Source organism: Chroicocephalus ridibundus, chromosome 13, assembly GCF_963924245.1.
Source record: "Chroicocephalus ridibundus chromosome 13, bChrRid1.1, whole genome shotgun sequence".
Lineage (NCBI taxonomy): Eukaryota > Metazoa > Chordata > Aves > Charadriiformes > Laridae > Chroicocephalus > Chroicocephalus ridibundus.
Window position 1 is genome coordinate 1,715,421 of NC_086296.1, and position 21,707 is coordinate 1,737,127.

Consider the following 21,707-nt stretch of genomic DNA (forward strand, 5'->3'; position numbering starts at 1 on the left):
ATTTAGGCTGAAAAACAGGGGAATTAGGAAGTTTGGCTAGGGACGGAGCAAAAACCGTGGTGGGGGTATTTAGATGCAGAGGGGGCCCTGCTGCACGACGCCCCGAGGAGAGGATGGCTCATCAGCGGAGGGGGAGACCCAACGCATCCCCCGCAGCGCGGTGCGAGGCCGCCCCGGTGGGGCGCGGAGGGCTGGGGGTGTGCGGGCGGGCCCGTGTACGCCCAGCCTCCTCAGACAGCCACAATTAATTATCTCGTTAGTAGAGCCGGGGTAGCCGCGCTCCTCAGCGCATACCCGGCCTCCCACGGCACAGAAAAACTTTGCGTCTAATTAACCAAATCAAAGGGTCCCCCAGACACAGCTTAAAGGGTCGCGCTCAGCCTGAAACCTAGGCTCCTTCAGCGAGTCCTTCTGCGCCCAGTGGAACTAACGAACCTCCAGTTCCTATGGCTGGGGGTCTGGCATTCCCTACGCCCCCCGCAAGCCCATCCTCCCCCCCCACCCCGGCTCATGCCCGGCTTCTCCCTACAGCCAGGGACAAGCGGGAGGGAAGCGGAGCCCTGGGTGCGGGACCCCCAGGCGCCGGTGGGCTGCAACTGAGCTCCCCCCCGGGGGTTTCCTCGCAGCGAGGGGCTCCTCGGGGTCACCCTTTTCTTCCTGCCCTTTTTCCATCATCTTTAAGCCCTGTTTCCCCGCGAGTGCTGGTGGCTGAGCTCGGCGGGATGTGGCTGTCGGGGCGGGGGGGGACAGACGACCTGTGTGGGGAAGGGAACCCCGCTCCCCCGGGACACAAGGGAGAAACGCAGGTGCTGCTGGTGCGGGGGTTTTCCAGTTACATTCTTCTGGTTCCACAGCTGTGTGCCCCCCCCGCCCCTTTATTAGCCAGCAAAAGATGGGCAAATGCCAAATGTAAAATGCTGCTGCTCCAGCTGCGAGCAGAACCGCACAGCTGCCGGGGACGGCGAGTCGCCTGGCGCTGCGGGGGGAAGGATTTGGGGGTATCACCCACCCCCCACCCCCCCACCAGAAGAGGAGCCCCCCCGTTGCGTGTGCTTGAGGCACAGCCCCTTCCCTCCGAAGCGCAGGAGCTGCTGCCCCCGGCCCACCCGGCCCCTGCGCCGAGGGGGCCGTTTGCTTTACAAACACGTCTCTCTTCCCCGCGTGCTGGAAATTTGATTCTCCAAAAACACTTCCACGGCAGCTGATCGCCAGCCCGGCGGTGAGTTAGCTCCCTAATTCCTGCCAGGCAGTGAACCAGCCCAAAGAGCTGCTTTTCATAACTCGCCGAGCGCATGAACACAGCCCTGAAGACATAACAGAGCTGGGATGTTGGGGTTTTTTTCCCCTGGACGACAACTGGATTTGTTTCACTCCACGGGGCATCGGGAACACCCAAAGATGGAGCGGGCCACCAGGCCCATCGCAGGGAGACATCAGGCAGAGACGGGCCCAGTGGGGGTGCCCGGGAAGAGATGGTTGTCAAGAAATTGGTTTGAAGGTGAAACTGGCGTCGCCCAGCCTGTCTGTTGGGTGATTTGAGGGCTCATCATCATCATCTCTCCATGGATTCCTACTTCCCAACAACGTCCACGCCTTGCACAGTTTTCCTTGATCTGCTGGTTTGTATCCAGAGGGCTGCTGCAGAGATTGTTGTGCTGGCCAATGGCTTAGACCACATCATTCCTCCCCGCGCTCCTCCCCGGCACCTTCTTTTCTCTGCCCCAATTGCCGACTTGTTCATCTTCCCTCTCCCGGCCCTTCATTATCCACCTCTCCTCCACCCATCAGCTCCCCTGCACCGGGGCCGTCTCCGGCGCCCATTTCCAACAAGCCCCTTCATGCTCTCTCCTTTCTTTACGCTGAGGGTGGTGAGACACTGGCCCAGGTTGCCCAGAGAGGTGGTGGAGGCCCCATCCCTGGAGACGTTCACGCGGTTCCGTGCTCCCCACCCCGCCTCAGCCCGTGTTTCCCCCCCCACGCCGCGGCTCCCTCACTCCCGCCCGGGCTGCTCCGGGCTTCGTCCTTGCTCGTGGGCTCTTCAGCACCCGGCAGAGCACGGCCCTCACCCGCTGGCGGGACCCCAAAAAGGAGCTGAGCCACCTTTGGGCCGCCGACCGCGGGGACGTGAGTTTGGGGGCAGCAGACGGGGCTCCGCTGAGGCGACGGGGGCGGGGGGCGCCCCCTGGCGGCGGCGGCGGGCGGCGCCAGGGGGCGCCCCCTCCCTGCGCCACCCCGCGCCGCCGGGGGGCGCCCTCTCGCGCCTCTTAAGGCGGCGCGCGAGGCGGGGGCGCGCGCAGTGCTGAGGTGATGGCGCGCGGCAGCAGGAGCGTAGGGAGGGCGGCGCCGCCGCCGCCGGCGGCCCCCGCACCGGCCCCGGCAAGGTACCGTGAGGGGACGCACACGGGATGGGAACGGGGGGAGACGGGTCTTCGCTCGCCGCGTTCTGACTCGTTCCTCTCCGCAGCCCGGCTCCGGTGGCGCAGCCGGCGCAACCCGGGTTGATGGCGCAGATGGCCAGCACGGCGGCCGGCGTGGCCGTGGGTTCCGCCGTGGGACACGTCGTGGGTAACGCTCTCACCGGAGCCTTCAGCGGCGGCTCCTCCGAACCGGCCAAAGCGGCGGCTCCCGTTCAGGTGAGAGCGGCGTCCGGACGGCGGTGGCCTCGTCACCGGGGCCCGGGTGGGCTGTGGCCGTGGGGTGGGGGGCGGCAGGCCCGGGGCCCGCCGGCGCCCCTGAGGGCCCGTGCCGGGGAGCGGGGCCCGCCGGTGCGCCTCAGGGCCGGTTGTCCTTGGCGCCCGGCAGCCCAAGGTGACAAGGCCGTTCGGCTGAGCGGCGACAAGCAGTCGCGGTGATTACTGAAGGGAGGGGGGAGGGGTTGCGTGGTTCTGCTCCCAGAGCCCTTTCCCCAAGCACGCCCTTGCCTGCAGGAGCCCCGGCAGCAGCCCGTGTACCAGCAGTCGCCCTATGGACCCTGCCACTATGAGATGAAGCAGTTCCTGGAATGTGCCACCAACCAGAGAGACCTGACCTTGTGCGAGGGCTTCAATGAGGCGCTGAAGCAATGCAAGTACAGCAACGGTGAGTCTGTGCCCCGTCCCCACTGGGCGCTGAGGGGAACCCCTGCCAGGAGAACACCCGAGGGGTTTCAAAGGTTGGAGAAGCTATTTGCTGAGGTTATAGTGCTCTTCAAGGCTTTAAATAGGGAACGGTTCTGCCTTATGTCCTGGAATGTTGAAGGGAACTGGAAATGGCAGGGGAAATGGTCCTGGCTATGTCTCTGAAGGTGAGGAGGTTGTAGGTACCCTCTTAGAGATTCTTCTCTTGTTGCTGTTGGAAGCCTGCTGCTTTCCCTACTTCATTCCCTAATTCCTGCTGCACCTGCTAACAGCAGATGACAGTAGTTACGTTGTGATCTGGTCACCTTAGGTAAGAGCTCTTATTATCTCCAGCTGCTGGAACACGCACATAGTGCTGAATTTGTGCTTTCTCCCCTGTAGGTGTTTCTTCTCTCCTGTGAAGAATCTGCCCTCTCATAGGGAAAAGGAGCCTGGTGTGGAGCCCCACTGCCCGCAGGGAGTGGAAGGACGGACAGGGGATGAGCTGGAGGGAACAGACTGACCAGACAGGAGTCTTCTAGTGGTAATTCACTTCTGGACTAGGAGGGAAAGAAAGGAATGGTTGGACCTGTGGGAGCTTGAAATTCAGATAGTGCTGTATTTACTACAGAGAAATAAAGGAGTTTATTTGGACCGATCACTCGCGCATATTCTTTATTTAATACTTAAGCTGAAATTAAGCTACCAAAATGTTGACAGTATCAGCCACTTAAGGGACAAGGCACAACTGCATATTTCCTGAGGACAGGAGGTGCAGCCTTGCAAGGCCTGTGCCCGCATGACTTGGCGAAAGCAGATCCAGAGTGAGCTGAGGCTGGGTTGGCTGCACTCCAGGCAGAGGAGGGGCTGGAGAGAGGTAATCGGAGGTGCGTCCCCCATGGTGTTTTGAGTAACAAATTATCTTTCCATCCATATCCTCTTCCTGACGAGCTGTTCTGACTCTGGAGCTAAGAAAATATGACCTGTGTGACTCGGATACAGTCGACTGATCTTACTTAAAAGCCCGAGCAGGTTATGCAATGTTCTCAAGGTCACCAGCATCAGGTTCAGCTTCCCACTTGCAGTCACTATAGCAGAGCAGTCTCATGAGTGCTGCCTCCAGTGGGAGACCCTGCTCCTGTTGCTGGTGTGAAAGAGAATTTTGAGGCTTCAGCTGATGTTTTAGTGGCACACAGTGAAACTGTGATGCTTTCAGATGCTTAACCACTGAATTTTCATGGCAGAACTAATCTGTGAACTGCCGACTTCGGGCTGTTGAATATTGGGCAAGCTCACAGAGCCTTGCCTGGGTTTGTGAGGAAGTCCAGGTCTAGATGGTGAAAGCTGGCAGCAGATACTGGAGGCTGGTGTTGAAAGTCCTACCCTTTCTAAATGTCAAGACCTAAATTCTTGGTGGCAGATAGTGTCCTGAGCTGTGCCTGGCCTTATCTGGGGTGCCTTGTGCTCTCCTGAGAAACAGCCAATGGAAAAAGTAGATGCCAGAGACTCAAAGCCCAAGTGCTCTGTGTGCTGAGCTGCCCTGGTGTGAGCAGGGAGGAACCGCTCTAATGAAGTAGTTTTAATTAACTCCCATTAAGAAATAACTATTAGAGTGATGTTGGTGTGTGCCGGTTTGGGTGGAGAAGCTGTTGAGGCCATCAGGAGCACCTGCAGCAGGTGTGTGCTGTCCTCTGGTGTGTCTTGGCTGAGTGCTGGCAGTGCCGCGCTGGAGCTTCGAGGACTCTGGCTGTCTCTGGAAGCCAGAGGCGGCTGCTCGCGCCTGGCTGTGGTGCTGCGTTTGCGTGGCTGGTCAAGGTGCAGCTTTGGATGCAGGAGTGTGAACAACCAAGAGGAGCCGGGGGGGTCCCAGGAAGAGCAGTTTGGTAGCAGAGGATTATTGCTAAGCGGGGGGTGAGTGCTCAGGCAGTACGGCGCGGTGGGTGAGCGCTGGTGGTGGTCATGCTGCGCTTGTGACCAGTAAAGGGCCTGTTCCCATCAGGTCCCTTCCTCATGCAGGGCTGCCCTGGAGCTCTGAGCTCTTATTGCTGGGTGAGGAGGGCCTGGGCCTGGCTGGGGTGCTGGTGAGGGCCTGAGCCCTCCTCTGGAAAGAGGCCCTTCTCCAGTGCTGTCTCATCTGGGTGTTTGCTGAGAGCTTCTGCAGCCGATCTGTGGAGTGATCCCCCAGCAGTTAGGTGTTTTCCTTCTGTGTTGGTCAGTTGCCCCTTGCTATGTTGGGCAGGGCTATGCCAACTACAGCCTGGGAGACAGAAGTCTGGGTTTCCTGATCCCTCCTGTTCCTTGCCTCCCTGTTTTCCCCGAGAAACTGTCCCCTCTTTGCTTTGGACCCCTCCAAGCTGGGAGGAGGCTTGTGCCTGGTGTGGGGTGGGAGGGCAGCAGGTGCCTGCTGTCACACTAACTAGGAGAGGTTCTGCAAAGCAGCTCTGGCTTCTGCTTGTCCCTTCTCTTCTGACCCCCAGCCATCACCAGCCCAAGCTCAGTGCTGTGAGGGGCACAGTGGAGTGCAGAGGACAGTCTCACGGATGATGTGGTGGGGAGGGGAGTCAGGGAGTCATGCCAGCCCCCCCAGCTACTCTGTGGAAGCGGGGAGGGGGAGTCATGCCAGCCCCCCCGGCTCCTCTGTGGAAGCGAGGTGGGTGCCTGGTTTACCTGGTAGGTCAGGGTAGTGTTTCCCCAGGTTCTCTAGCAAGGATTCGTAGCTGGTGGCTTCAGAGCTTTCTCCTCCTGCCAGCGGAATGGAAGAAATGGATTAATCTCTCTCCTGGCTTAAAAATTGAAGTCAAGACTTGTAACTGGGGCAGGTGGCTCTGCCTGGGAAAGGTTCCTCCTCCCCCAGAGCAGCCACCACGGATGAACACAAGGTGCAGCTCTAGCCTTCATCTGAGCTGGCGTCTGCCTCCTCAGAGCTACTGTGTCGTGTCCAAGCGACTGATGAACAGAGCCCCTCTCTAAAGCTGCGTCTTTGTTTCTAGGAGTTGACAGGGTTTTCCTGCTGTGTGGGACAGTTACTTGAAATGGTGTGTGACACCGTCCCCCCCCAAGCAGACCCTTCTTGGTGCAGAGGCTGAACTGTGCTGTCTCACTGAGGAACTTACGGATGACTCTAATGAGGATATAGCGCTTCCTTTCCTGTAGGTATTTACTGGCGAATTCAGATGCAGGATTTTCCACTTTGCTCAGGTTCATCAGGGTGCCTGTTTCATCCAGGAGATCAATGCAGTCTGGAGAGAGAGAGAGAGGCGTTGAAGGAAGTCCAGTGTGCCCCTGTGGGGTTTAGAAGTGTTTGGCAGATTACGCTTCGAAGAGAATCTGTTGAGGTCTAGAGGGGAGGAGGTTCGCTGCCCCTTTCCCTGTGTTTTGGGATGATCTGGGATTCCCATGTGACCTGTTTGTTACCCTCTGCCGCTTCCCTGTGAGTGAGTGCCGGTCCCTCCGGGGACCGCTGCTCAGGAGCACTCGTACCTTCAGGCCTGCACTGACACTTCTTCTTCAGGTGAGCCGTGAGGATCAGGATGCGGCACTGCAGGTTCACCATTTCTTGGCAGTTGGCTGCAGACAGGGAATGAGATACGAGTGTGGTCACCCTGAATCCCGAGGTCCCGTGGACATGGCAGGAGGCACAGCGTGGTGCTGAGGACCTGCCCACTCTCACGGCCAGAAAAGGCAGGGTCCCTGTGTGGCCATCAGCAGGGGATTACAGCCATGTCTGCTGGTGTTTGGTCCTGGGAATGCCCCAGGTTAGGAGCAGGGATGAACACTTTCATTTTGGGAAAATGGTTCTGATTCATGAAGTGTCTCTGTCCTTCAACTTTGTTTCATCAAAGGTGAGTAGGAAGAAGCACTGAGCCCTGGCCCTTGCTGGTCCCCTTCCACAAACTTGTCCTGGTCACAAGGGCTGGAGATCACGGCTGCGTCACCAGGGGACACTTTGGCCGTGAACTCTCACCAAGTTTGTCACAATTGAGAAATCCCCGGGGCTGACACATGTCAGTAGTCGGAGCTGGGGATCCAATTCAAATAGCAGAGGGAGCAAAGGCTCCAGGACCACGTGTGTCTGGCAGCTTCAGCAGCGAGTGTCTGGGGTCAGGCAAAGGCTCTTGGCCAATTGGGCAAGGCCAGGACTGGGTCTGCTCGTTCCCTCCCACCAGCCGCAGATATCTGCTCTCTGAAGCCAGGATTTGAGCCAGGGAGCCCTTCGCACACAGCCCGGAGCTGAGGAGCTCTGCTGGCAGCTCTCACTCCTGCGCCAGGGCTCTTCTGGTTGGGTCTAGACAAGCAGAGCCCCCTCCAGCGATTGATTCTCCAGAGCTGCAAGGCTGGGAACTCATCCTTGCCTCTTGCCTCCCTCCCTCCAATTAATTTGGCTCTGCTGGGATGGTTTTCCTCCATGATTCATGGTGCAGGGTTAAATATCTCCCTGTTTTTTTTAAACAGATGAGGCAAAGGATGCTGATGTGTCCCGGCAGAGCTCTCCTGCCCTGTTCCCTAACTGCTGGGCATTGTCAAGGTGCCGTGCCCTTCCCTGCCTCTCATGGGACCACCACCTGGTGGTGATAAGGATGGTCAAGGTGACCAGCCAGCCCCTGGAGCTGGGACAAAGCCAGTGCTTTCCCCACGTACCTCCGTATCTCACTGTAACGAACATGGCGCTGAGCGTGCTTCTTCCCAGAGCTGCGAGGTAGGGGCTGCTCGTGCCGGGTGCTGTCCTGCGGGCAGCGGGGATGACAAAATGCCCGATGGCGTTAGCTGCTGGAGAGCCCAGGGGAGGGGCTGCGTTTCCAGCCAACGCTGCCATGGTTTCAGTAGCCAGATTTCCCGGCAACGGGGAATGGCCCCCGCAGGTTCCCAAGCCTCCCGCAGCCAGGGAGTGGGAAAGGGAGGATAGAGCAGGGACTGGGCTAAACAACAGCCTGTTGGGATGGCTGCCTGCTCCGTGTGGTCCCAGCTCCTCTGAATTTCAGACTTTTTGTGGTATTGTGGCGTTTCCTGCCCCCCTGGTTTGTTCGACTGGCTGTGATGGTGCCAGATCTGCCCACCCTGCTCCTAGCTGAGCCCAGCGCTGCTGCGGGGAACTGGGACACTGGTGTGATTGCGGCTGGGATGGAGTTTCTTACTAGCAGCTGGTGTAGTGCTGTGTTTCGGGTTTGGGATGGGAATACTGGTGATGACACACTAATGTTTCTGGTTGTTGCTAAGCAGTCAAGGCCTTTTCTGCTCCTCACGCCACCTGCCAGTGAGGGCTGGGGGGGCACAAGAAGTTGGGAGGGGACACAGCTGACCCCAAGTGACCCCAGGGATATTCCATGCCATATGGCACCATGCTCAGTATACAAAGCTGGGGGAAGAAGGAAGAGGGGGACATTCGAAGTGATGGCGTTTGTCTTCCTAACTCACCGTCACACGTGATGGAGCCCTGTTGTCCTGGGGATGACTGAACACCCAGCTGCCATGGGAAGTAGTGAAGGAATTCCTTGTTTTGCTTTGCTTGCGTGTGTGGCTCTTGCTTTACTTATTAAACTGTCTTTATCTCGACCCAGCTCTTCCGATTCTCTCCCCATCCCACCGGGGGGGAGCGAGCGAGCGGCTGCGTGGTCCTGGTTGCCGGCTGGTGTTACACCATGACAGACACACGTGCGGCGTGACTCATGCTCATCCTGCCACCGCCTTTCAGAGTCTGGGGCGTGCTGGTGGGCAGCAGCTGGGGCTGCGTCTGCAGCGAGCTCGTACCTGCATGGGCTCAGGGGCTGGGTACTGCTGAGGTGCTGCAATGGCTTCACAGGGCCAGAAGACACCGAGGCAGAGCCCCAGCCTTGAACGGGCTCTGGAGCTGGCCTCGAGCAGCCATTGCTGCCTGCTGTAAGCAGGCTCTAATGGGTCTGATACAGCAGGTTTGCCTGGATGGGCACAGGTGGGACACAGACAGGCCTCACGCATGTGCAGGGGCTGCTGTGTGGCACTCACACCTGGCAGGTGTACACCAGCCCTTCCTGTACGGCAGCAGCCCCTGCAGCCCAGCTGTGCGAGGTGCTGTATGGCCCCATCAGGTTGAACTGGCAGCTCGCTGCTTCGTGGCGCTGCAGGTGCCATCCCTGCTCCATGGCATCTGTGCTACCACTGCGCTGATTGCCCCGGTCACCACCTTTCACTCTCATTTTCCCCTTGCTACTCCCAAGGGAGACCGTGTCACATTAAATAGGCCAAGGTTGTGTGGGTAATTGCTTTTTTCAGACCAACCGAGAATGTGTAAAAAAATAGACAAGCCGTTGGGCGCACCAGCCCTTGTGCAGAGCACTGCAGCGTGGCGCAGCAAAGCAAGCATCCAGCTTGCTGCATCACATCCTTGGATGATGGTGGATCCTCTTTGGGATCTGCCTGTGCCGTAGACACGGTGCCGGGGTGTTCTGACGAGGCAGGGCTCTGTCTCACAGCGCTGTTTTCCCGCAAACCTGGAGCACACATGGACCAGCCACATCAGGAACCATTTGCAAACATCGTTGGTTTGGGGACACCGTGGGAGCAGGGCTGGGTGCTGCAGAGGGGAGGGAAGGGGCCGTCGCTGGGTGGTGATGTGGTGGCATTGGGAGGTGCTGAGCCTGCCTGTGGAGGGCAGGAGGTACCCACGGGTTATGGGACACTGCAGAGCGCCTGCTGGCCACCCTGCTGCGGGGGACTGCCACGGGCCGGGGCTGCAGGACGCAGAGACGTGCTAGGAGGAGGTCAGCCCTCGGCTGTGTCTGGCTGTGTCATGTGGTGTCTCTGGGCCACCCTGATGGGTGTAACAGACAGGAGGGGCTTTACGCCCGGTGAGCCTGGCAGCCTTTTGCTATAACGGTCTGCTGTCTTTCCACACAAGGCACCAGCTGTGCTGCAGCCACGTCTCACTGCACCACCTCCCTTGGGAAATGCCTTTCGGCAGGTGACTTCAGCAGCCACCCCCGCACATTTGTCTGTGGCTGCTCTTTCTGAGGTGGCCCCGGCAAAGAGGCAGCAGTTCCCAGCGCCGTCAGCAGCTCCCAGCCCGTGCTGTGGGGCAGTCATTCTTGTCACAGCGATGGAGCTGTACGGAGAAGAGAGCAGCAACTCCCCCCATATTGCTTTGGCAATGAGACAGCTGCTGGGGGCCTCTGGCATGTCCCGTCTTTCATTCTTCCTGGGGGCAGCAGAGCCGTCTGGCCCCCAGCCTGCGGCTACCACAGGGCATCCTTGGCACGGTGTGGCCCAGGCTCCTGGCCTGGTGTCAGAGGGCTCAGTGCAAAAGGTCTGAGTGTAGGACCACAGGGAAACCTCTCTGCGCCCCTCCCAAGAGGAGAGGTGGTCGGTGATGCCTCCCCACGGTACCCCAGTGCTGAGGGTGGTGGGTGGGCTGTGCGTGCATCCCTGCAGCTGGAGGAAATGGCCCAGCCTGGGGCGAAGGTGGGTGGTGGGTCGCAGCGCTCAGCTCTCCCCCCGCTGCTTTGAGCCCCGGCCCTGAAGCCCAGCTGCAGCAAAGCGAGTGGCGCGGGGAGCTGGAGTCCCCAAGCCCCCTGTGTCATTTACATACGCCTCACCGGCGCCAGCAGCACAGCGACCTGTTCATGTAGCACCTCAGACCCTCTCCGAAACAGCCACCCTTCCTCTGCTTCCTGCCATGGCCCTGGGCTTCATGGTCCTGCTGCTGGTGGTGACGGTGGGGACAGGTAAGGGAGGTGTGGCTGAGCTAGCTGCTGTCTGGGGGGGGCACTGCAGGCTGTACAAGGGGGATGTTCGTCTCGGGAGGGCATTTTGCTCCAGGGCTGAGTGATGAGCAGGATGGAGGTTGGGTAACGGGGTTGCCTCAAGGGAGCAGGGGGACATGCTGGGGCTGAGGGGGATGGGGGACATGGCTGGGCCCATCAGTAACTGCATCCTCGGTGTGTGCAGCTGCCAGGGCTCAACCCGTGCTGACCCAGCCGTCCTCCGTGTTGGTGCTGCCCGGGCAGACCGCCCGGCTGTCCTGCACCCTCAGCCCCCAGTACAATATCAGCGAGTTCGGCATCTCCTGGTACCAGCAGCGCCCGGGGCACTCCCTGAGGTATCTGCTCTACTACAACTCCGAGCGAGATAAGCACAAGTCTGCCAAGATTCCTGACCGCTTCTCTGCTACCAAAGACCTCGCCAGCAATGCCTGCATCCTCATGATCGCATCCGCCCGCCATGAAGACAACGGCAACTATTACTGCTCCCTGTTACGTGCCTTCAACTGGTTTTAGAAATGGGGAACAAAAGCTTTCTGCGTTTTCCCTTGCAACCCTGACGCACAGCCCTCAACAGGGAGAATGGCAGGAATGGAAAAAGACCCCCTTGCATGCTTGAGCGAGCCCAGCAGTGCCGCGTTGGGCTGCGAGGTGCAGCAACCTCCTCTTCGTCCCCAAACGTCCCCCACGGAGCATCAGAGAGCCCGGCACGGAGTGAGAGCTGCCAGGGCTCAGCCCAGGAAGGCAGAGGAGCGGGGATCGCTCGCCGCAGTGGGAGGATGGAGAGCTCTGCCCTGGCTGGGCTGTCTGGGGCTCTTGCAGTGCTCGGCACAATGCGGGCTTGATTCCGGCTTGGGCTTCGGCGCAGTTTGGCTCATCTGACAATAAAGGTTAATCTTTCGCTACACGGTGTAGCCATGGTGCTGAGGGACACGGTCTAGTGGGGGTTTTGGCAGTGTTGGGTTGGTGGTTGGCCTCTATGATCTTAAAGGTCCCTTCCAACCTCAACCATTCTGGTTCTATGTCTGTGGCCTCCCCAGGAGCCCCTTGGGCGCCATGCCCAGGGCAGCGGAGTCGGGAAGCTGAGATGAAGGCACTATGGCGTCCACCCCGGCGGGGTCTCTCGGGCCCGGACGGAGCCGTGTCACCCACCCCTGGCAGAGCCCGGCCCCTCCGGAGACCCCTGCCCACAGCGCCCTGCCTGCGGAGGGCTCCGAGCCCCGCCGCAAGGACCTATCCCCTCCACAGCACCCCCAACGCCGCCCCACGGCCCCCCGCGCCTCCCCTGGCCGCCATCTCCCCTCGCAGCCCCCGCGCCCCCCATCGGCGCCTGAGGGGAGAAGGACACGTTTAACGGCACGGGCGCTTGTGGGCACTTTGTCTGAGCGTTTCCGCACAGAAAGAGAATCCGTTTTTCCACAAAAATCCCACAGATTTCATTAAAAACCCATTAATCGCACCGAAGCGCTCCCCGGCCCGCCGCCGGCCGCGCCGCCCCGCCGCGCATGCCCAGCCCCGCGCGCACCCACAGGGGCGGGCATTAGGCCGCTTCCACCGGCGCCGGCGTCACGTGGGGAGCTGCTGGCGCTGCCATTGGTTGGGTGAGGAGGAAAAGGAGACGCGTCACGTCCTGGTTACGTCGCTGCGCGTCGGGGCAACGGGGTGGGCGGAGCTGCGCGGAGGAGCAGGATGGTGAGCGGGGGTCGGGGCCCGCCTCCCTCCGCCGCCGGGCCCGCAGGTTCAGCGCGGGGAGGCCGCTTGGCCCGGTCCGCCCCGGGCAGCGCGTTCCCTCACCTCCGGCTACATGCGGGAGTGAGGGCGCCTGGCTCTGCCCGGGGGGGAGCAGGCTGGGCTGTCTGTGCGGGGCAGCTCGGGCGTGCTGCGGGGTTCCCTCAAAGCTGAATCTGAAAGAAATCCCTGCTGGGCCTGTAATGGTTTGCCGGGCTTTGCAAACGCCCTGGAGTGGCAAAAAGGTTTTGTGCTTTTTGTGTTAAGTAACCTGTGTTAAAACTCTGTTTTCTCCTGCTATGTACAAAGTTGGTGTTAGTATTAGGGGACCTTCACATCCCACACCGGTGCAGCGGTCTACCGGTGAAGTTCAAGAAGTTGCTGGTTCCAGGAAAGATTCAGCACATCTTGTGTACAGGAAACCTCTGCACCAAGGAGAGCTATGACTACCTCAGGACTCTGGCTGGGGACATCCATGTTGTTAGGGGGGACTCAGAGGTAATGTTCTGGCTGCTCTTAATTCCTCAGCCCATTTTCCTGCATGCTGTGGTTGTCTCGATGAAACCCGGGGAGTCCTTCAGCACTAGCAATTCCTAGACAGTAATTCACCAAGATAGGAAGTAGGGATGAGTAAGGCAAAATTATTTTCTAGACCTTTCTTGTTGCAATTGCAGCAGGGGAGATGGGGCGCATGGGGGTAATGCATGTACTTGATTCATGTGAACTCTGGCACAAGTCTGTTTGTGATTCCTGTGAGGCTGCTGCAATCTTCCAGCTGACTCTGTAGTTGCAGGAACTGGGGGCTTGTGTGTGTTTCTTTACTGCTGGTTAGCCTGACTTGTGTGCAAAATCCCCACTCTCTGCTCTGCAGCTGCTCTTGCTGGGCTGTGGTACAAGCATCCAGTGGGCCCACACATTGAAAGAGGCCTTGTGCACTTGAACAGCAAAAAGCGGATTCGTGTCTTGGAATGCAGGAACCTGCCTTTCTCTTTCTCAGAGCCTGAATTATCCTGAGGAGAAGGTTGTAACTGTTGGGCAGTTCAGAATCGGGCTGATTCACGGCCATCAAGTTATTCCCTGGGGTGATGTGGCCAGCCTGGCACTGCTGCAGAGGCAACTGGATGTGGACATTCTCATCTCAGGACACACACACAGGTTTGAAGCATTTGAACATGAAAACAAATTCTACATCAACCCAGGATCAGCTACAGGAGCCTACAGTGCTTTGGAAACGTGAGTGAAGGGGGGTCCTGAGCTGCCCAGCGTGGCAGAGCCTGTAGGCGTTACCTGAAATGTGTTTGTTCACCTGCAAGTGTCTGGCCACCGTGCTGCAGAGCGCTGTGAGGTGCTGTGAGGAGCAGGAGGCCAGCTTTCTCTCTTCCCGGGGAATGCAACAGGGCTCCCCTGCTGCCAGGGTTTTGCTTCGCCCAGGCATTGGGCATGACAGCCTGGCAGCGGTGTGCCTGGGGCTGCTTCCTGGGCCTGGAGAGGGGGAGTTGCAGCAGCTTCTTGAAGACATTTTGCTTTGTGGTGTCGTCACAGAAGCTGCATGCTAATATTTTGTAGGCAATCTCACTTCTGGAGGCACTGCCAGCTAAGAGTCTGAGCCTGACCCGACTTAGGCTGTTGAGAGCCTGGAGGGCTGTTCTGGGCTAAGCGCAGCTGTGCTGGAGAAGCTCCTGTCGGTGCCTGCAAACTGCAGTGTTTCCCAGACCGCTGCAGCCCTTGGCGACCAAGCGTATTAGAATACTAAACATAAGCTATGTTAATAGCAAGAAGTGTAAGCTAATTGGGAAGACGATTGACAAAGTATGTTTTCTTTCCAGGAACATCATCCCATCATTTGTACTGATGGATATCCAGGCGTCCACAGTTGTGACTTACGTATACCAGCTAATTGAGGATGATGTGAAAGTAGAAAGAATTGAGTTCAAGAAGTACTGAATCATGTTCAAACCTGCGTGTTGACTTCTCACCGCCTTTCTTCCTGCTCTTCCCAGCTCGGTCGAAGTGGAGGCAGGCCACGGGGGGGTGCTGCTGCTGCGGCGTGTGACCGTGGAGCGACCACAACGCTTGGTTGCTTGTGAGCTTGTAAAAAAACCTGTCAGTCCTGGTTCCCAACCAGAACTTGAAGCGGATGAAACTGCTGACTAACAGAAAGAGGCCTGTGGAAAATATCCTGTGTTTAAGGAGGAGATGTTGTGTTCCTGGCCTAAGGGAGTCTCAGAGGGTCACGGTAGCTCAACATTGAACCTCTTCTGTTAAGATGAACATAGAATAATAAATCCCTGTCTTCATGTGTCCAGGTCCTCTTTGATATGCTTCTTCAAGGTGAAGGGGGGCTGGAATTTGGTGTGAGTTGGCTCTGGGGGCTGAAAGGAAGCTGCTGTTTGCAGCAAGTTTGAAACTTTTCTCTGTCAGAGAGGCCTGAGGACTCAGGTTGAGCAGACTCATCCCACCTCCTACTTAGGGGCAGCACAGACAGGCAGAGGCGGGTCTGGGAAGGGTGGTGTGGTGGAGCTGGGTGTTTGTCCGCATGCTCCAGAGCTAGCAGAGGCCAGGGCTGCTCTTCTCATCACTGTGGCGGTGCTGAGCAGCAGGAGCCTTGGTGCTGTGGCGCAGTCCTGTCCTGTCCCATCCCAGGTGGCGCAGGGGCAGCAGCCTGCAGTGGGGTGCGCCGTGTCATGGGGTGCTGGTGCGGTGCTGCCACAGAGCCCCATGGAGAAGTGCCTGGGGCAGAGGGGAAGGGGAGCGCGGCTGGAGGAGCTGTGCTGCCGCAGAGGGATGCTCGATGGGTGGGGGGTGATGCCAGGGTAGCAGACCGGGCTGCAGAGGGTGCTTCAGCTGGGTGGGGCAGAAAAGCGTCCCTGCCTTCCCTTGGCGTGTGTCTTGGCTGAGCTTGTATTTACCAAGGCCACAGCTGAGGAGCATTTGCCCAGACACCTCATTCCTGCTGGTCGCAGTCATGTAGCTCCTGAGAGAAAGCTGCCTGCGGTGCCCCGGTGTGAGGCAGGACCTGGTTTCCCAGCTGAGTGGCACAGGGAGCTGTCAGCTCAGAGTGACCCTGGTGCCTTTCGTGGGCCAGAGACCTGCCTGCTCTGGGGAGGGGAACGCTGGGCAGGAGCAGCCAGCAAACGCTGTGGGGCTGTTATTTCCACACAGGGCTGTACCTGGAGGGGAGGGAGTTTAAGAGGGAGTTGGGGTCCACAACACAGCTCCATCGGCGTGGGGACACGTAGCTGGTGGGATCGCGCCATGGCCTGGGCCCCTCTCCTCCTCGTGGTGCTCGCCCATGTCTCAGGTGCCCTGGCCAGACTCGCTGCGCCCGGACAAGGAGAATGGGCTCATGGGTCTCATTGCGCTGGCCGGGGAGGGCTGTGCTCGTGGGGCACTGGCTGACCCAGGTCTTCTCCCCTCTCTCCTCTCCCTCTCCAGGTTCCCTGGTCCAGGCAGCGGTGACTCAGACGCCCCCCTCGGTGTCAGCCGACGTGGGAAGAACCGTCACGATCACCTGCACCGGGGTTAGCAGCAGCTATGGTGTTGGCTGGTTCCAGCAGAAGGAACCTGGCACTGCCCCTGTCACTGTGATCTACAACAGCAACAACAGACCCTCGGGCATCCCTTCGCGATTCTCCGGTTCTGCGTCTGGCTCCACGGCCACGTTAACCATCACTGGGGTCCAAGCGGAGGATGAGGCCGTCTATTACTGTGGTAGCAGGGACGGCAGTGCTGGTCGTCATCCAGGTGCCCCACAGGGTGGCGGTGGGTGGGTGCTCTGTCTGCTGTGCCTGGGTGTCAGCGATCCTGTCGGTGGTGCTGGAGGAAGGGACACAGCTCACGTAGTGCAGACCTGTGGTGTGGCCGGTTGCTCCTGCCTTCAAAATGTCTCGTCCTGTGGCCGGTCCTTTGGCCCAAAGTTGTTGGGAGGCACGCTGTCGTCACCTGTGGGTGTCCCGCTCTGGTCCCTGGGCTCGCTGCCAGTTCAGGGCCGATGGCCACCCTCCTCTGGTGACAGGAACGGCGCCCAAGGGCCCTGTGTCTGTGTGAGCTGCTGTCCCGCGTGAGCCCGGGGTGCCTTGGGCAGGGTCCCATGCAGAAGCCGTGAGGGTTGTGGCAGGGGCTGGAGGTGTGTCTGGACTTGGTGGAGGCTGTGGCGGGGGTGAGGGGCAGCACGGGCAGAGTCCTGTGCCAGGCTGTGCTCTCGGTTCCTCCGGGGCTGTCCCTGAGGTCGGTCCTTCTGGTCCCCACACGGTGTCAGTGTGGCCCCGCACCACGGTCCTGAGGTTGCCGGGGCAGCAGGAGGCAGAGGGGCTGGGGACAGCCAGGTGCAGCTGTAACCCCTGGTGCAGGGCAGTCTCTACAGACCGCTTTGGAGGCTGCTGTGACCCATGCTGTCATCAGGTTGCAGAGGGGCTGCCCCTACCCGGACACGTGTGGGTGGATGCTACCTGCACTTGATTGGTATCAACTCCAGCCCAAGTCTATTTGTGGTTGCTGTGAGGCTGCTGGAGACCCCCATCTCCCTTTGTAGTTGCAGGACCTGGGTGCTCCTGTAGCCTTGCTGTTAGGTGGCCTTGAAGATCCTGGTCGCCTGGGCCGAGGTCCCCTGCACTCCCCATCTGGCACCCAGGGCCCTGCTGGGTGTCCCCCTGCTCTCCTCCCAGCCCGGCCGTGCCAGGAGCCCCCGGGGCATCACCCCAGGATGGTTCAGCCCTGCTGAAACTGCGTCCTCAGCGCCAAGAGGTGGGACATGCCAAGGGCTGGGAGCTGGGCCAGAGTTCGGTCCATGTCACAGCTCCATCGGCGTGGGGACACGTAGCTGGTGGGATCGCGCCATGGCCTGGGCCCCTCTCCTCCTCGTGGTGCTCGCCCATGTCTCAGGTGCCCTGGCCAGACTCGCTGCGCCCGACTGGGGCCTTTGGGGAAAGAGACCACGTCCCGCTGCCCGGGGAGGGCTGTGCTCGTGGGGCACTGGCTGACCCGGGTCTTCTCCCCTCTCTCCTCTCCCTCTCCAGGTTCCCTGGTCCAGGCAGCGCTGACTCAGACGCCCCCCTCGGTGTCAGCCGACGTGGGAGGAACCGTCAAGATCACCTGCTCTGGGCTTGACAGCAGCTATGCTTATGCTGGCTGGTACCAGCAGAAGGTTCCTGGCACTGCCCCTGTCACTGTGATCTATAGCAACTCCAACAGACCCTCGGGCATCCCTTCGCGATTCTCCGGATCCAAGTCCGGCTCCACGGGAACGTTAACCATCACTGGGGTCCAAGCGGAGGACGAGGCCGTCTATTACTGTGGTAGCTACGACAGCAGTGTCAGCAGCTATGGTGTCTGGTGACGATGAATAATCAGAAGTGAGACACAGGCTCCAAATCAGAAGAAGAGTTTCAGCCCTTCTCCCTCCTGGTGACTGTGGGGCTGAGGCAGGTTCCTGTCGCCTCTGCACGGCCATGGCTGTGAATGTCCCCCCTTTTGTGTCCCAGAGAACTGCAGGTTTACTTTGTCTCCCCTGTGCCTGGCAACCATCGTCCTCATCCCCACAGAATTCAGAGTGTGGCCTTGTCACCCTCCCCACTGCCTCTTGCTACTGACAAACATGTCCTGCCAGAGCTGCCTCTGTGCTGCGGTGCACTGCGCTGCGCTCTTCTCCCCATGGTCACACATGGCTGTTGTTGCTTCCATTCTGCTCCGACTGTGGTGTTTCCCGTCCCGCTGCCCGGGGAGGGCTGTGCTCGTGGGGCACTGGCTGACCCGGGTCTTCTCCCCTCTCTCCTCTCCCTCTCCAGGTTCCCTGGTCCAGGCAGCGGTGACTCAGACGCCCCCCTCGGTGTCAGCCGACGTGGGAGGAACTGTCAAGATCACCTGCACCAGTGGTGGCAGCTACTATGGCTGGTTCCAGCAGAAGGAACCTGGCAATGCCCCTGTCACCGTGATCTATGCTAATGACAAGAGACCCTCGGGCATCCCTTCGCGATTCTCCGGATCCTTGTCTGGCTCCACGGCCACGTTAACCATCACTGGGGTCCAAGCGGAGGACGAGGCCGTCTATTACTGTGGTGGCTACGACAGCAGCAGCTATGGTGTGCCGTGACAATGAGTAGTAGCAATGAGACACAGGCTCCAAAATAAGAGAAGAGGTTTCAGCCCTTCTCCCTCCCAGCGGATTGGGGTTCTGACTGTGGGGCTGAGGTAGGTTCCTGCCCCTCTGCGTGACCATGGCAGTGAATGTCCTCACTTTTATATCCCAGAGCACTAGAGGTGACTCCATGGCTGTGGACCGTTGTCCTTGTCCCTACACAGTTAACAGTGTGGCCTTGTCACCCACCCCACTGCATCTTGCTACTGAGGACCATGTCCTCGTGGTGCTGCCAGAGCTGCCTCTGTGCTGGGGCATTTTTGCTTGGGCTCAGCTCCCCAGATTTGCCTGTGGCCATGTTCAGGTCTGTTTTTCTCTGACTGTGGTGTTTCCCGTCCCGCTGCCCGGGGAGGGCTGTGCTCGTGGGGCACTGGCTGACCCGGGTCTTCTCCCCTCTCTCCTCTCCCTCTCCAGGTTCCCTGGTCCAGGCAGCACTGACTCAGCCACCCTCAGTGTCAGCCAGTGTGGGAGGAACGGTCAAGATCACCTGCTCCGGGATTAGCAGCGGATACACAGGCTGGTACCAGCAGAAGGAACCTGGCACTGGCCCTGTCACTGTGATCTACAGGAATGATAGGAGACCCTCGGGTATCCCTTCGCGATTCTCCGGATCCTTGTCTGGCTCCACGGCCACATTAACCATCACTGGGGTCCAAGCGGAGGACGAGGCCGTCTATTACTGTGGTAGCTTTGACAGCAGTGGTTTTGGTCATGGTCGTCGTGATGCTGAGATTATTTTTCTCTCTCCTGTTTTTACCGCTCCTTTCCCTGCGTGGGGAAGAGCTGGTGGGCAGTTGGTGCCCTTTTGCTTCCCACTGACTGGGGACCCCCTGCCCTGCAGACCCTGGCTGCTGGCCTGGACCTGGCCCCATTTTGGCCATGCACAGGGCTGTCTCCAGACTGCCACAAACGCTGGGTGCCCACGGCAGGCCGTGCCCCTGGGCTGCCCGGTCTCAGTGACAGGGATGAGGGGTGCCCCGAGGGGCAGTGGGCAGGGAGAGGGTCTGGGCTCTGGCTACAGCCACCCCTCAGGGAGTACCTGGGCTTGGGGCTGCAGCCAGGGTGTCCCATCCGTGAGCCTGAGGGCAGAGGAGCCCTCTAACTGTCCCGCTGCCCGGGGAGGGCCATTCTCCTGGGGCACGTGCTGACCCCCATCTTCTCCCCTCTCTCCTCTCCCTCTCTATGTCTCCAGGAAGCGTCTGCTCAGTTGCCCCTGATGCACGTGTCCCCAAGAGTGAACACCTGGACCTCCTGCTCCAGGATCAACAACTACTATGGGTGGTACCAGCAGAAGGTTCCTGGCACTGCCCCTGTCACTGTGATCTATGATAACAACAAGAGACCCTCGGGCATCCCTTCGCGATTCTCCGGATCCACGTCTGGCACTACGGGCACGTTAACCATCACTGGGGTCCAAGCGGAGGACGAGGCCGTCTATTACTGTGGTGACTACGACAGCAGCGGCAGTGGCTATAGTGTCTGATGATGATGAGTAATAGGAAGCGAGACATCGGCTCGAAAATCAGAGGAAGTGTCTCAGCCCTTCTCCCTCGCGGCCAAGCAGAGTTGTGGTTGTGGGGCTGAGGCAGGTTCCTGTCCCCTCTGTACAGCCATGGCTGTGAATATTCTCCCTTTCGTGTCCCAGGGAACTCAAGCTGGCTTTGTGGCTGTGGAGCATTGGCCTTGTCCCTACAAAATTCAGAGTGTGGCCTTATCACCCACCCCGCAGGTTCTTGCTGCTGATGACCACGTCATTCGGCTGCTGCCAGTGCTCCCTCCATGATGGAGTGTGTTGGGCTGGGCTCTGCTCCTCAGATTTGCCTGTGACTGTGTCCTGGTCTGTTTTTCTCTGACTGTGGCCTTCCCTGTCCTGCTGCCCGGGGAGGGCTGTGCTCGTGGGGCACTGGCTGACCCGGGTCTTCTCCCCTCTCTCCTCTCCCTCTCCAGGTTCCCTGGTCCAGGCAGCGGTGACTCAGACGCCCCCCTCGGTGTCAGCCGACGTGGGAGGAACCGTCAAGATCACCTGCTCTGGGCTTGACAGCAGCTATGCTTATGCTGGCTGGTACCAGCAGAAGGTTCCTGGCACTGCCCCTGTCACTGTGATCTATAGCAACTCCAATAGACCCTCGGGCATCCCTTCGCGATTCTCCGGATCCAAGTCCGGCTCCACGGGAACGTTAACCATCACTGGGGTCCAAGCGGAGGACAAGGCCGTCTATTACTGTGGTAGCTACGACAGCAGTGTCAGCAGCTATGGTGTCTGGTGACGATGAATAATCAGAAGTGAGACACAGGCTCCAAATCAGAGGAAGAGTTTCAGCCCTTCTCCCTCCTGGTGACTGTGGGGCTGAGGCAGGTTCCTGTCGCCTCTGCATGGCCATGGCTGTGAATGTCCCCCCTTTTGTGTCCCAGAGAACTGCAGGTTTACTTTGTCTCCCCTGTGCCTGGCAACCATTGTCCTCATCCCCACAGAATTCAGAGTGTGGCCTTGTCACCCTCCCCACTGCCTCTTGCTACTGACAAACACGTCCTGCCAGAGCTGCCTCTGTGCTGCGGTGCACTGCGCTGCGCTCTTCTCCCCATGGTCACACATGGCTGTTGTTGCTTCCATTCTGCTCCGACTGTGGTGTTTCCCGTCCCGCTGCCCGGGGAGGGCTGTGCTCGTGGGGCACTGGCTGACCTGGGTCTTCTCCCCTCTCTCCTCTCCCTCTCCAGGTTCCCTGGTCCAGGCAGCGGTGACTCAGACGCCCCCCTCGGTGTCAGCCGACGTGGGAGGAACTGTCAAGATCACCTGCACCGGTGGTGGCAGCTATGGCTGGTTCCAGCAGAAGGAACCTGGCACTGCCCCTGTCACTGTGATCTACGATAACACCAATAGACCCTCGGGCATCCCTTCGCGATTCTCCGGATCCACGTCCGGCTCCACGGCCACGTTAACCATCACTGGGGTCCAAGCGGAGGACGAGGCTGTCTATTACTGTGGTGGCTACGACAGCAGCAGCTATGGTGTGCCGTGACAAT

General features: G+C 59.5%; 5 protein-coding genes across 5 annotated transcripts in view; all 5 read left to right on the plus strand.

The window, feature by feature from the left end:
- The first annotated feature begins 2,246 nt into the window (after nucleotides 1-2,246).
- Nucleotides 2,247-3,754, plus strand: CHCHD10 (coiled-coil-helix-coiled-coil-helix domain containing 10). Its single transcript, XM_063351016.1, has 4 exons — nucleotides 2,247-2,381; nucleotides 2,465-2,633; nucleotides 2,928-3,078; nucleotides 3,498-3,754. Exons 1-4 carry the CDS (start codon nucleotides 2,308-2,310, stop codon nucleotides 3,515-3,517), a joined length of 414 nt encoding a protein of 137 aa, XP_063207086.1. The 5' UTR covers nucleotides 2,247-2,307; the 3' UTR covers nucleotides 3,518-3,754.
- Nucleotides 3,755-10,696: 6,942 nt separating this feature from the next.
- Nucleotides 10,697-11,649, plus strand: VPREB3 (V-set pre-B cell surrogate light chain 3). Its single transcript, XM_063351230.1, has 2 exons — nucleotides 10,697-10,789; nucleotides 11,013-11,649. The coding sequence occupies exons 1-2, from the start codon at nucleotides 10,741-10,743 to the stop codon at nucleotides 11,339-11,341; spliced, it is 378 nt and encodes a 125-aa protein (XP_063207300.1). The 5' UTR covers nucleotides 10,697-10,740; the 3' UTR covers nucleotides 11,342-11,649.
- Nucleotides 11,650-12,468: 819 nt separating this feature from the next.
- On the plus strand, nucleotides 12,469-14,847 carry LOC134522840 (vacuolar protein sorting-associated protein 29-like). The gene is made up of 4 exons (XM_063351030.1): nucleotides 12,469-12,517; nucleotides 12,863-13,051; nucleotides 13,551-13,786; nucleotides 14,380-14,847. The coding sequence occupies exons 1-4, from the start codon at nucleotides 12,515-12,517 to the stop codon at nucleotides 14,495-14,497; spliced, it is 546 nt and encodes a 181-aa protein (XP_063207100.1). The 5' UTR covers nucleotides 12,469-12,514; the 3' UTR covers nucleotides 14,498-14,847.
- Nucleotides 14,848-15,775: 928 nt separating this feature from the next.
- On the plus strand, nucleotides 15,776-16,617 carry LOC134522987 (uncharacterized). Its single transcript, XM_063351329.1, has 2 exons — nucleotides 15,776-15,854; nucleotides 15,989-16,617. Exons 1-2 carry the CDS (start codon nucleotides 15,809-15,811, stop codon nucleotides 16,615-16,617), a joined length of 675 nt encoding a protein of 224 aa, XP_063207399.1. The 5' UTR covers nucleotides 15,776-15,808.
- A 756-nt stretch (nucleotides 16,618-17,373) lies between these two features.
- The window catches only part of LOC134522753 (immunoglobulin lambda-1 light chain-like), a 30,553-nt gene continuing 26,219 nt past the window's right edge, over nucleotides 17,374-21,707 (plus strand). Inside the window, exon 1 of the mRNA XM_063350772.1 lies at nucleotides 17,374-17,434. Within this exon, the coding sequence (XP_063206842.1) occupies nucleotides 17,389-17,434 (46 nt within the window). The 5' untranslated portion in view covers nucleotides 17,374-17,388. The remainder of the gene's footprint in view (nucleotides 17,435-21,707) is intronic.